We start from the raw sequence: 14,939 nt of genomic DNA on the forward strand, positions 1-14,939 counted from the left end.
TTACAGCAGTTATACTATTCATGAATGTATTTCTTTGGCACAAAAGATTAATAATTGTAATTCCTGAGCAAGAACACTGAGTGATATCTTAATAGAAGTCTTCTGCTGAAGCAAGGAAGAAGAGATATTTTGCAGCCTCTAGACTTATGAAGTAAAATTCTACAGCCAATGGAAAAAAATATGAAACTCTCATGGAAAAAAACAGGCTCATCTTAACTGGCTTCCTTTTACTTTTTATAGTGCAACAATACTTTAGTACCATCTAATATAAAATAATGCCTTTTATAAAAAAGCTCAAGTGAAATGATAAGCAAAGATGGGAATATGGGAATGTGCTTCAAATGCTATTTACAGAAAGTGTTATGTCTAGGATGATAAAAATAGTTTCAGAAATTAATAAACACTCCAACAGAATCTGCAGTAAAAATATTTGTGCTTTTCTAAAGAAAAGAGAACCCATTTGCTGAGGTCCTATAAAGTTATGGCATATTACAGCACATTAAGATATATCAATAAAGTATTTTAAATTAAGTGCTTAAGCAGAAAAATTTTATTTGTTGAGAAGTCATTATTCTTACCTTCAATGGTTTAATCTGATCCAAACCCATATAGGAGTCTGATCTCAGAAACACAGTATACTGATAATTTCCAGGCTTGCCTGGTGCAGGAAATTTCAGTTCTACCTAGAAAATAAAATCAGTACTGAAAAATCCATATTTTTAGGAGAAAACAATAGCTTATACCTAATATTCCTAGACCAGAGTATTTAATAGCCAGGTATTTACTCAGGTGATATAGGAAGTGCTAACAAATGTTACAAAAGTCCTAACAAACAATAACAAAAAAAAACTATGTGAAATATGTTATATATTACATATACTACACAAAAAGGAAACCAAATTATACAGAATTGATGGAGTTAATTTGTATCTCCACAATTCAAGAATGCATATTGAAAGCTACCAAAGTCTATGTTGACCATCACCTTGATAACTTGAAGAAATTAAGCAGGGCATAAAAGTATAAATAATGAAATGCTGAAATAAAATAACAGACTTCACTAGAAAAGAGATAATTCTTGACAAATTTTCTTACTTCCAGAATAAATGCCCAATACCTTAAAAGGTCAAGAGGACATCTTATTTCTCATCAAATCATAAACTTCAAATACAACAGTAACAAACACTTAGAAGTTTCAATTTCACTTGGACAAAGAGTAAATTCTTTTAAATGACATCTGGATGCTCTGATGATCGGCCTCCAATCTCCAACATCCAGATTTTATAGCCAAGATTATATATTAAAATATGCCAGTTTAAAAAAAAAGGGGGGGGCCAGACATGGTGGCTCACACCTGTAACCCTAGTACTCTGGGAGGCCGAGGCGGGAGGATCACTTTAGCTCAGGAGTTTGAGAGCAGCTTGAGCAAGAGTAAGACCCTGCCTCTACTAAAAATAGAAAAAACTGGCCAGGTGTCGAGGTACACGCCTGTAATCCCAGGTACTGGGGAGGCTGAGGCAGGAGGATCCCTTGAGCCCAGGAGTTTGACATTGCAGTGAGCTATGATGTCGACACTACACTCTGCCCAGGGCAACAGAGTGAGACTCTGCCTCAAAAAAAATAAATAAAAGTAAATAAATAAATAAATGATGGGAGGCGGATCTTTAAAAAAAAAAATTAATCTCAGTTTGGCCTTTTTAACTACAACAGAAACCCAGAAACTATAAAAGAAAAAATGTCTAAGCCAGAGCAATTAGGTAAGACAAAAAAAATAAAGGGCATCCAAATTGGAAAGGAGAAAGTCAGTGTCCCATTTGCAAATGACATGATCTTATATATATAAAAACCTAAAGTTTCTACCAAAAAACTCTTAGAATTGATGAATTCAGTAAAGTTGCAGGATAAAAAATTAATATACAAAAATCGGTAGTGTTTCTATACACAAACAATAAACTAGCTGAAAATGAAATCAAGAAGGCAATCTCATTTACAATAGCTACAAAAAATACTTAGGAATAAATTTAACCAAAAAGAGACAAAATTTGGGTGTTAAAAAAGACATAAAATTTTAAAAAAGGAAAATAAAACTTAACCAAATAGGTAAAAGACCTCTACAAGGGAAACTACAAAACACTGATGAAAGAAACTAAAGAGGATACAAACAAATGGAAAGACAATCCATGATCATGGATCAGAAGAATTAATATTATTAAAATTACAATACTACATAAAACAATACACAGATTCAATGAAATCCCTATCATTGGTATGACACTCTTCACAGAAAAAAAAAATCCTAAATTTTCTTTGGAACCACAAAAGACCTCAAATAGCCAAACCAATCCTGAACAGAAAAAACAAACCTTTAAGAATCATACTATGAGACCTCAAAATGTACTGCAAAGCTGTAGTAACCCAAACAGCGTGACACTGGCATAAAGAAAGACACACAGACCAACAGAACAGAATAGAGAATCCAGAAATTAATCCACATATCTACAACCAACTGATTTTTGACAAAGGTGCCAAGAACACTCATTGGGGAAAGGACGGTCTCTTCAATAAACAGTGCTGGGAAAACAGGATAGACATATGCAGAAGAATGCAACTAGACTCCCACTTCTCACTCTACACAAAAACCAACTCAAAATGGATCAAAGACCTAAATGTAAGACCTCAAACTATAAAACTGTAAGAAGAAAACATAGGGGAAACACTTCAGTACACTGGGCTGGGAAGAGACTTTATGAATAAGATCTCAAAAGCACAGGGACCAAGAGCAAAAGTAAACAAATGGAATTATATCTAACTAAAAAGCTTCTGTACAGCAAAGGAAACAATCAACAAAATGAAAAGACAACCTATAGGTGAAAATATTTGCAAACTTACTCATCCCATGGGATTAATATGTAGAATATACAAGGAACTCAAACATTTCAGCAGCAAAAAAAAAATACAATTTAAAAATGGGCCAAAGAGCTAAACAGACATTTCTGAAAAGACAACATACAAATGGCCAAGTACATGAAAAAAATGCTCAACATCACTAACCATCAGGGAAATGCAAATCAAAACCACAATGAGGTATCTCATCTCACCCCAGTTAGGATGGCTGTTACCAAAAAGACAAAAAGTAGCAAATGCTGATGAGGATGCAGAGAAGAGGGAATGCTTATACACTGTTGGTGGGAATGTAAACTAGCACAGCCACTATGGAGAACAGTATGGAGGCTCCTCAAAAAACTACAAATAGAACTACCATATGATTCAGTAATCCCACCATTGGGAATTTATCCAAAGGAAGAGAAATCAGTATATCAGAGAGACATCTGCACCCCCATGTTTATGGCAGCACTATTCACAATAGTCATGATATGGAATCAACCTAGGTGTCCAACAACAGATGAATGGATAAAGAAAATGTGGTGTATATATATACACAACGGAATACTATTCAGCCATAAAAACGAATGAAATCCTGTCATTCGTGGCAACATGGATCAAACTAGAGGACATTATGTTAAGTGAAATAAGCCAGGAAAAGAAAGTTAAACACCGCATGTTCTCACTCATATGTGGAAGCTAAAAAAAGTTGATCTCATAGAAGTTAAAAGTAGAACAGAGGAAACTATATGCTGGGAAGGGTAGGGAGAAGGAATAGGCAAAGAGTTATTAAAGGACACAAAATTACAGCTAGATAGGAGGAATAAGTTCTAGTGTTCTGTACAACTGTAGGATGACTATAGTTAATTATATTAATAATATATAATTTCAAATAGCAAGAAGAAGGCTATTGAACATTTTCCAACGCAAAGAAATGATAAATGTTTGAGAAGGACATGCTAATTACCCTGAACTGATCACTATACATTATATATATCAAAACATCGCTATGTACCCCATAAATATGCACTACTATTTGTCAACTAAAAAAATAAAATTAAAATTTCTAAATCATACTATAAAAAATAAGAAAATGAATAAACAAATAGATACTTATATTTCTTCTTGGTAAAAATAACCATAGTAATAAAACAAACTGGGCAGAAATATCTGCAAAGGATATCACAAAGAACTGATTCCTTAACATTAAAAAAAAAATTCTTGAACCAATTTAAAAGACCCAACAAAAATGAACAATGGTTACAGATACACAAAAAAATACAACTCAAAACACTGAAATAGAAAACTAAAATTACACTGAACACAATAAAAAGAGTAAAAGTTGATTCAGACAAGAATCATCAATGTATGCTAAAATGATTGAGTAGAACACTGATGGCAAACAGGACATTCACACGGGGCCCAAATTTCACCTCACAGATAAGGGGGGTCAGAAATACCTTCATGACTGGGTGCAGTAGCCATAATCCTAGCACTCTGGGAGGCCAAAACGGGAGGATTGCTTTAGCTCAGGAGTTCAAGGCCAGCCTGAGCAAGAGTGAGACCCCCATCTCTACTATTAATAAAAACAGAAAAATTAGCCGGGTATGGTAGTACGTGCCTGTAGTCCCAGCTACTCAGAAAGCTGAGATAAGAGGACCGCTTGAGACCAGGAGTTGGAGGTTGCAGTGAGATACAATGACACCACTGCACTCTACCCAGGGCAACAGAGCAAGACTCTGTCTCAAAAAACAAAACAAAACAATGACTTTAAAATAGAGAAAAGCCTTAACTAAATAAGCAACCTTACTTAATACCACCAATGTAGAGCAAAATGACAGAATGTACCCTGACACAATACACTAAGAAGTACTAAGTACATCACCAATGTAATATACTTGCCAACAATATTTAAGATAAATATAATAATGAATAACCAATGAGATAAATTCATATTAAGTGATTTTTTTGCAAAACACTTTGCCTGGACTCTTGAAAAATGTCAATGGCATGAAAAATTAAAACAAAAAATGACAAGGAAGTGTTCTAAAGAGGCATGACAACCAAATACTACATGTAATCCTTGATTAGATCCTGAATTTTAAAACAAAACAAAAAACTACTGCTAGACATTAGTGGAATATCTGAAGAAATCTGGATATGGACTGCATATTAGATAATAATGCCACATCAATGTTCAATTTCTGAGTATAATAATTGTATTGTGCTCATAAAAGAGAAGGTCCTTGCTCTTAGGAAATATACGTCAAGAATTCAGGAATGTCATGTCATGTCTGTAAGAATTTCAAATGGTTCAGGGGAAAAAATACACACAGATGTTTTATGTGTGTACACATACAGCAAGAAAGATGAAACAAACATGGCAAAATGTAAACAATTAGTAAATGTAGGTAAGGGTCTATGGGGGTTTCATGATACCATACAGCATGATACTGTAGCTTTTCTATAGGTTTTTTTTTTTTTTTTTTTTTTTTTTGAGACAGAGTCTCGCTGTGTTGCCCGGGCTAGAGTGAGTGCCGTGGCGTCAGCCTAGCTCACAGCAACCTCAAACTCCTGGGCTTAAGCGATCCTCCTGCCTCAGCCTCCCGAGTAGCTGGGACTACAGGCATGCGCCACCATGCCCGGCTAATTTTTTCTATATATATTTTTAGTTGGCCAGATAATTTATTTCTATTTTTAGTAGAGACAGGGTCTCGCTCAGGCTAGTCTCGAACTCCTGACCTCGAGTGATCCACCCGCCTCGGCCTCCCAGAGGGCTAGGATTACAGGCGTGAGCCACCGTGCCCGGCCTTTCTATAGGTTTTAAACTTACTAAAATAAAAGATCAGAGGGGAAAAATAACACCAAGATGCTATTTTTCTTTTTTAACCTTTCCGACTACCAATGACATCCAAAATGTCTTACATGCTGAGAGGCAATGGGTATACTTAGACATTCATTCTCTCTATGGAGAAATAAATATCTAGCAATATCTATCAAAATTACAAATGTACATCTGGCCCATGAACTGTACACCTCTATAAATTTATCAAACTATTTCACACATTTACCACTTGGTTAAAAAGGTTAAAAAAATTGTACTAAATATCATCATAGAACTATCTTGAGATTTAAAAGCCTTCCCCTTATCCACCAAGTCCAGGCAGACAGAACCTTCTTCCTAGAAAAGATAACACACACACACACACACACACACACACACATACACACAAAAATCAAGAAGAAAAACAAGAAAATACAAAGTAGTTCATACAACGGCTAAACATGTTCATCATATACTTTAATGATGTCATTAACAGTGAACAATACCACATGATCCAAAACTCCATTCAAAAAAAAATAAATCACTAGGTTCTATTCCTTTCTTAGTTGAAAATTTTTAAGACAAAAAGTGTAAATACTTAGCATTAATCCAATTAGAACAAAAATCATAAATTTTTATAAAATATCATTAATTCTAGTGAGGAGGAAGAAAGGCATATGAAAACCCCCCAAAATAAGTTGAGAAAAAGTTTTTTTGGGGGGCAGGGGCGGTAGAGACAGGGTCTCACTACATTACTCAGGCTGGCTTTTTTTTTTTTTTTTTTTTGAGACAGAGTCTCACTCTGTTGCCTGGGCTAGAGTGCCATGGTGTCACCCTAGCTCATAGCAACCTCAAACTCCTGGGCTCAAGCGATCCTCCTGCCTCAGCCTCCCAAGTAGCTGGGCCTACAGGCATGCGCCACCATGCCCAGCTAATTTTTCTATATATATATTTTTAGCTGTCCATTTAATTTCTTTCTATTTTTAGTAGAGATGGAGTCTCGCTCTTGCTCAGGCTGGTCTCAAACTCCTGAGCTCAAACAATCTACCCGCCTCGGCCTCCCAAAGTGCTAGGATTATAGGTATGAGCCACCTCGCCCGGCTTCAGGCTGGTCTTAAACTGGCCTCAAGAGATCCTCCTGCCTCAGCAGCCTCCCAGAGTGCTGGGATTACAGGCATGAGCTACCATGCCTCGCAGAACAAGTTTTTAAAAGACTGACTAAACTGGCTACCTTTAACAATTCTTTTATAAATTTCCAATGAGCTCACACCCCAAAACATCACAAAACAGTTATAAAATGTGTCATAACAAATAGAATACAATAAGCCAAATATGATAAACTGCCTTATAAAAAAAGATTTTATAAGCAACATGATGGTGAGATGCTGTACACTGTTAAAAACTGAAATAATGTTACTGGATAATTACCTCTTCGGTATCTTTTAGTGTACACACGTGATATGGCATAGATATTAGTGTCTGCTCCTTCCTATCTGCAATATAAAGCCACCACCATTCTTGTTTTTCCTGGAAAGAAAAAAAAAAGGGTATAAATAATCAGAACTACAGAAATATAGTTTTGGTCTGTCTTATTTTAGAGATACTACCCCTTCTTTTTGTTCATTGCTCCATCCCCAGCACTGAGAGTCCATCTGGTACAAAATAGGTGTTTTATAATTATTTACTGAATGAATAAATTGTTCCTAACCATTTGTACATGTGTTTCCCAAAAGAATTTTGTATGCAATTTTAGGAGTTTTAATGGCTCCTTAAAGCCTACTGATGAGCCTCCATATTAAAATCTCCTGATTTAGCTTAAACAACAAAAGATATTCAAAAAAGAAAACAATACAAACTATTAAAATAGCATGTTTGCAAACAATCTTAGTAATCTTGCCTAGCAATAAGAAAAAGCCACATGCTTGAAGGTGCTGACTTGGGGAGGCGGGGGGGTGGGGGGAGGGGATGGAGGTATGACTACATGGTGAGTGCCAGGTATACTGTCTGGAGAATGGTCACGCTTGAGGCTCTGACTCAGGGGGATGGGCGGGACATGGACAATGTATATAACCTGAGCTTTTGTACCCTCATGAAGAGCTGAAATAAAAAATAAATAAATAAAAATATAAAATAATAAAAAAAAATAAAAGAGAAAGTTCAAGAAAAAAAAAACAAAAAGAAAAAGCCACAAAGTAGGAGTGAAAAGGACTTGGGCAGCCAAATAAGAAATCAATACCTTAACATACTTTACATTCTCATAAGAGATCGTCTCAGAATCTAAGAGCCTGTTTATACCTTTCACTGCACATGATCTTAATAAACTTGGCATTTGTAGGTGAACTCCAAATAGATTAGGAACAGAAAAAAGAAGCAAAGAAACCACCACCAGAATACACACAGTGACAACAGAGAGAAATGAAAGAACAAGAGACAGAAAACTATTTAAAAAAAATTTAGAAGGCCAAGCAGTCTGAAAGCACCAACCCACAGTGTACTCAGCAACCACTGCTATATTACAGCACCCATCAGTAACTATTTAGCATCTGCTTAGTATCATTTAAGAATTGGGTAGGGAGGATATCTTTCTAAAACAGTTTAAAGAAAAATGTTTTGCAACTTAACATAAACTCTAGGATGTTCTAAATATTCATTTAACCAAAATAGCACTAAACTCTCAATTGTCCAAAATGGTTAAAAATAATTTCATTAAAACAGTTTCTTTGAGAAAATGTTTGTGTTTTTAAACCAAAATTGCTGCACTATTTTATTTTAATAATGAGATTAAAATTTGGCTTATTATCTAAGAATACCATGCTAAGTTCAACTAAAAACTCTTCTGTTTTAAATACCTTAGACTACAAAGTGCTACAACATTAATAAGCCTAATAAATAAGTCGCAAATGCATGATGATGTGAGCAGCACCTAACAAGAAAATTAAATTCTGCTTACCCCAAGGGTTAGGTCTACCACAGTAGGCGTATTTGTATACACAATGTTTTGTGTTTTCCACACACAAAGTATATAAAAACATAATGGACTCAGAGTACAGTATTAATACCTGGGCTTTGTGGGCCAGAGTCTCTGTTGACCCTACTCAAATCTGCCATCGCAACATGAAAAGAATGAGCGTGGCTGTGGTCTAATAAAACTTTCTTTACAATAAAGCCTAATTTACAAAAACAGGCAGGAGCCAGATTTGGCCTGCAGCCTGTAGTTGTCAATATCTGTTTTAAAGCCACACAGAACTGGGTTATTTCACCTCCCTAAAATCTCACTTTCCTTCTCTGTTAAACAATCAGTGCCTACCTCTGGCCATGCTGTGAAGATGAACTGAGATAATACAAGTATATATGTCAGAATGCCTAGCACACAGATTGTATTAACTGATAGTTATGATTAGTGAAATGAGGTACAATAACACTTTATTTAAATGATTCTGACAATTGTTAGAAAAATCATTACACATACGTAATATCTTTACCTCCCCACTTAAAGAATGCCTTTCCCTCCCTTGCCCCAGGCTGTTTAATTAAAATGAAATTCACTCAAATTTATCAAGAAGCCAGTGAGTAACAATCAATGGCATTGCACCTGTGCCTAGGCTCTTTAATGCACATGTTAAAAGCAAAGCACATGTTCTACGAGTTATTTGCACTTTAAGCAAAATTGTTTTCCTGTTGTGTGAGATTCCCAACCATTCTTAACATATTAAATATAGTAAATGATATTAATAATATGTTATTACTAAGTGGGTGGTTTGGTAGTTGGGTTACTTAGGTAAGGTACATGGGAAGGGGTAGACAAGTTAGAAAGAGCATAAATAAATTTTATCTGATAAATGATACTTTGAGATGTTTACCATGCAGATGCAGATTAAATCTGAAAAAGGCATTTCACTGATAAAATGTTGTAAGAAGGTGAACCAATGTTTCACTTATTAATTAACTAAGCATGATCTAAAATGCAACTGTCTGTTATATGGGTACAAATTATGCCGCTTACAGCTTCCCATGGCACTTTTAAACCAATCAATGAGTGGAATTTATTCACTTGATTTCAGGATGCTTGGTGTTGGCAGACTACCTCAGCAATGGGCAAAATGCCCCTAAACAGATGGGCAAAAGCTCAGGACATGCCAGAAGATCAGCGTGTGCATGAAGATGGAATCCTGGGCAGACTTCTAAGTCAAAACAACAGTCTGTGCAGAGCCACTCATTTATTACTAGGAGAGCCAAATTACTCAGGAATTTGTCTTAAGTAGTACTCAGAAACTCTGGATTGACATTCTCAAGCAGAAAGCAGATTTATACACGAAATCACCTGCCAAAAACAAGTGGTGAGCAGAAGGTTCTGTGGCATAGCTGTGAGGCAGTCTGTGGAACAGTTTCCCTGAACTGGGGGGAATCAGTTCTTGACCTCTGCTCCACAGACAGAATCATCCTCAAACGCAAAATGTCAAGGGAATCCCAAAGTAATTTAAAAGACAAACAACATAAGTTGTCAAGGAGATCAAAAGCTGAGCAGGCCACAACCACGAAGTAATCAAGAACAAGGGGGCAAACAGCATTGTTATGACCTGTCCTGGACTTGGGGCTCAGTCATTCTCAGCTTTTATTGAACTGTGTTCAGGGCCAAGAACACAGCCTGTCCCAAAGCCATGGGCGCACCCATGGACTGGAGCAATTACTGGGGCCTGAGTGAGTCTAGTGGTCCCACGTGACCAATATAGGACTCTCAAGGGAAAATTTAAGAATGTTTTCATTCTGTTTAAAACTTGGCAGGGGAGAAAGAGATTCACAATACTCAAGCAGTCAAAAGTGAAATAAGTGTATGTTTGATGAAGACTGCCTGAACTGCTAATAAGAAATAACTATTAAGCACAACACTCAGTAACCTGGGCACAGAAAAGATGGAAACACAAAAAAACACAGAAATCCTTAAAAGGTTAACAATCCTCCTTTTAAACAACACATTCACTAAGTGTAATTCTTATTATAATATAATGTATAATAAAATAATGTGTAATAATGCATAATAAAAATGTGGCCTCTCAAGAATAGACCATATTGATCACACTTGAGCTAGTACACACCACAGAGACAAAAGTCTGGACTTAGGAAAACACTAGACTGTGTATAACTCACCTCAGGAAAGTAAAGACTATACACAGGATGTGTTATCTTTGATTTGGTTTCCAACAGAGCTCTCTCCTTTCTCTGTATACTTTGTTGTAATTCTTGCCACTCCTAGTAAAGAAAAAATTAAAATATTTGAAATCTAGTAAGTTTCTGATCATTTTGAGGAGAGTCCAGCTGTTTCTGACAATGCTAATTAATTACTTAGGGTTAAAACAAGTTTAGTCCCACAATTCTGATCATCTCCCTGCTCACATTTACAATGCCTCTTTTTATAAACCAATCTCACCCCTGTAGCATGAGCTACACAGCCATTCATGATCTGACCCTGCCCCTGCCTCTCCAGTCTCCTGTCACTGCCTTCCTCTTTGCCCTTTCTTATTCTAGTCATTTCAAACTATCTATGCTTCTCTGAGCTTACCAAACTATTTCACTCCCCCAAAACCCTGTTTAAATTTTTGTTTTTCCTATTCTCTGCCTACTCATTATTCTCTCAGGGCCAGCCTAAAGTATGAACTCCTGAGTAAAGCCTCCCACAAATTTCCTTCTACCTCAGAACTGAGTTGATCACTCCTTCCTTACATACCTTACAGAAGATGTATATAATCTTGTATGTACTATAATGCTTATTCACAAATCTGCCTGCCCCACTAGCCTTCCTATCATTCAAGACCAGAAACTATTTCACATTTAGCTTTGCATTCCTTTCATCTAAGACAGACTTGGGATGTGACAAATAACCATTTGTTGACTGAATGAATATAATTTTGGTCATATGAAGAAACCAGCTGTCAAAACCCTAAGAGTCACCTCTACGACCCAAATATACTCAGAAAGGAATATGTCAACTCTTCCTTGAAGAGAAGCTGGGGAAATAATTTCTTTGATAGATTTTAATTTTCTGGCAATTAGTTTAATTCTCAAAGTGCAAAAAACAGTCAAGGCCCAGTAACTGCTAAAAACATTCATCCGTATTTGTTTTCCACCATTCCCAAAGATGGGTACATTATTTCCTTATCCTTTTTTTTTAAGAGACAGGTTCTCACTCTGTTGCCCAGGGTGGAGTGCAGTAGCATGATCACCATTCACTGCAACCTCAAAATCCTGGGCTCAAGCCACCCTCCCAAGTAGCTGGGACTACAGGCATGCACCACCATGCTCAGCTAATTTTTAAAAGATTTTTTGTAGAGACGAAGTCTCACTATATTGCCTAGGCTGGTCTCAAACTCCTGGCCTCCCAAAGTGTTGAGATTACGGGCATAAGCTCCTGTGCCCAGCCTGTTTCCTTATACCTTTATCCTTTGCCCTCTACTTCTTTCTCTTTTTGGCCTCTCCTTTTGCCCCAGAGGCCATTCAGGCAATCCGTTTTTTTTACTCCCAAACCACAACGGTTACTTTTAGATCAACTGCCTGGTCAAAAAGAACAACGCTAATAAACATAAAAATCAGCTGATCAGTTTGTAGTTCACTTGCAAGGACCCCATTCTTCTCCATAAACCCCCCACAAATCATGTGCAACTTAATGCCATGAGATTTTTCTGTACTCTATACTCTTACCATATTAATTCGTTAAAGACTCGCCCTGTCCTTACTTAAATGTCTTATATACACCATGAAACAAGGTGGACTTCTATAAATGTTAGCTTTTCTGTTAACCAACCTCTTGACGTCATGGCCCACAGTACCATTTCTTCACCCTAAACATTATCTGGAACCTGTGAGATAACCTTTCGAGTAACTGCTATTTCCAGAGACATCCCCAACACTGAAAACTTCCTTAAGAGACCAAAGTGAATTCACATCAGACCTAGGTCCTACTCTACCTAACAATTTAAGATTTAAGAAAATTAGGATTTCTCATCCTTGTCAGAAGGCTTTTCTTCATAACCCTGACCGCCATTTCTCAAAAATGTTCTTACAAAGTAATAAGATTATAAAATATATGAATATTGTTTAAAGCAAGCAAACGAACATGAACAATAACAACAAAACCCAAAACAATCGACAGAGGTATAATTCCAAATATTTAAACCTATAAGTCTTACTGCTTCATCATCTTTGTTTTGCTTTTCATCTTGCTCTCTATCAGATTCTCTGTCACTACCATCATCTTTTTCACTTTGGGAATCTCTATTGGTTTCTTCTTCCTCAGAGTCACTGCCTTTGTCAGAAACTTCTTCTTCATCTTCCTTTATTGCAGCTTCCTAAAACGAAAAAGCAAGCACCGAAGTTCTAAATATCTCAATGCATATATATCAATCTGAGTCCTTGAAGCTAACTTATTGTCAGCATAACTAAACTGGCTCAAGATTACAATTTCACTATTCATACAGAATTTTAGAAAATTAGAAACAGTCCTATTTAAAGTTGTGGGAGTCAGACTGAAGACTTTAACATTTGGCTTATTTGTCTATTATTAGTTATTTTATTCAGTCTTCGTAGTTCGTAAAATAAATATATTTATTTCCATTTGTAAAGTATACTACCACAATGGCTAAGATGGCTCAGCTTTTAAAAGCATCAATTATACAATATGTTTTATTTGAGAAGGGGCAATAGGAAGTTTATAGAAAAATACTGTTTTAGAAGTTTAGGATCATTTTCGTTAACTGACAAGATATAAAGCAGTAAGGAAAAACAATATCCCAGGCAAAATACTTACTAGTCCATTTCAAGAAGCAAGAAAAAGAACAGTAAATTAAATGCAGAGAAAGTAGAAGTAAATAATAGACCAGAAATCAAGAAAAGAGAAAGCAGATAAACAAAAGAGAAACTCAAAACCAAAAGTTGAGTTGGTTCTTTGAAATGATTAATAAAATTGATTAAACCCTGAGAAAAGAGTGCACAAGAAAAAAACGAAGAATATAAATTACCGATATTAGGAATAAAAGAGACATAACTAGATCCAACAGACATTAAAAAATAAAAAGATATTATAAATAACTTTATGACAACAAATTTAGTAACTTAGAGGAAATGGACAAAATCCTTGAAAAATATAATTTACTAAAATCAATAAGAAAAATGCAAAATATATGTTAAAGAAACAAACTCTACAACTAAACCCCTTTTTGAAACTCCAGGCCCAGATGGTTCTCCTAGAGAATCCTTCCAAAGGAGAAACGAACCCAAACTTACACAAATTCTTCCAGAAAAAAGAAAGAGAATACTTCCTAACTTGGTTAATAATGCCACCATAAAAAAACCTGACAAGGATATTACAAAAAAACGAGAATGACAACCTAATATTTGCTCATAAAAATAGAAGTGGGACAAACAAAATATTATCAAATCCGCATAAATACAAAAAAGGATACTATGTTATAACCAAATGAGATCTGTTCCAGGAATGCAAGGATGGCTTCAAAGTTTTAAATCAATCAATATAATTCACATTAACAGAAAGAAGAAAAAAAAAAACCTATCTACACAGATACAGAAAAGCTGTTAATAAAAGTCAATCCATGCTCATGATAAAAATTCTCAGCAAATTGGGAATAGAAGGGAACACTTCCTTAACTTGATAAAGAATATCCACAAAAACCCTACAGCTAACATCATACTTAGTGGTAAAATATTGTTTGCTTTCTTAGTGGTAAAATATTGTTTGCTTTCTTCCTAAGATCAAAAAGAAGACAAGGGTATCTACCATCATCATTCCTAATCAATATTACACTAGTCTAGCCAGCACGGTAAGGGAGAAAGAAGGCGCATAAAGGATTAAAAAGAAAAAAGTAAAATTGTCTTCATTCACAGATGATAAGATTGTACACACAGAAAATCTTTACAAAATATCTACAAATAGTTAGAATTGTCAATTCATTAAGACTCCTTGATACAAGGTCAATATTTAGAAAGCTACTGTATTTCTATATACCAGCAACAAACACTGAAGAATAAAATTTTTTTAATGCCACTTACAATAACACCAGAAAGCATCAAATACATAGCAGTAAATCTAATGAAAGATGTGCCATACTTCTACCACTGGAAATTACAAAACACTACTGAGAAAAATTAAGGAACATCCAAATTAATGAAGATAAATCACAATCATGAATAAAAAAACTCAGTATTGTTAACATGTCACTTCTCC

At 35.5% G+C, this 14,939-nt stretch overlaps 1 protein-coding gene across 1 annotated transcript in view; it reads right to left on the reverse strand.

Annotated features, from left to right (window-relative positions):
- Positions 1-14,939, reverse strand: part of SEC63 (SEC63 homolog, protein translocation regulator) — a 61,478-nt gene that overhangs the window by 644 nt on the left and 45,895 nt on the right. The window contains exons 17-20 of the mRNA XM_045544125.1: positions 12,889-13,047; positions 10,853-10,954; positions 7,136-7,234; positions 579-683 (exon numbers count right to left, since the gene is read on the reverse strand). Of these exons, the coding sequence (XP_045400081.1) occupies positions 579-683; positions 7,136-7,234; positions 10,853-10,954; positions 12,889-13,047 (465 nt within the window). The remainder of the gene's footprint in view (positions 1-578; positions 684-7,135; positions 7,235-10,852; positions 10,955-12,888; positions 13,048-14,939) is intronic.

This window comes from Lemur catta, chromosome 2 (genome assembly GCF_020740605.2).
Source record: "Lemur catta isolate mLemCat1 chromosome 2, mLemCat1.pri, whole genome shotgun sequence".
In the NCBI taxonomy this organism is placed as follows: Eukaryota; Metazoa; Chordata; class Mammalia; order Primates; family Lemuridae; genus Lemur; species Lemur catta.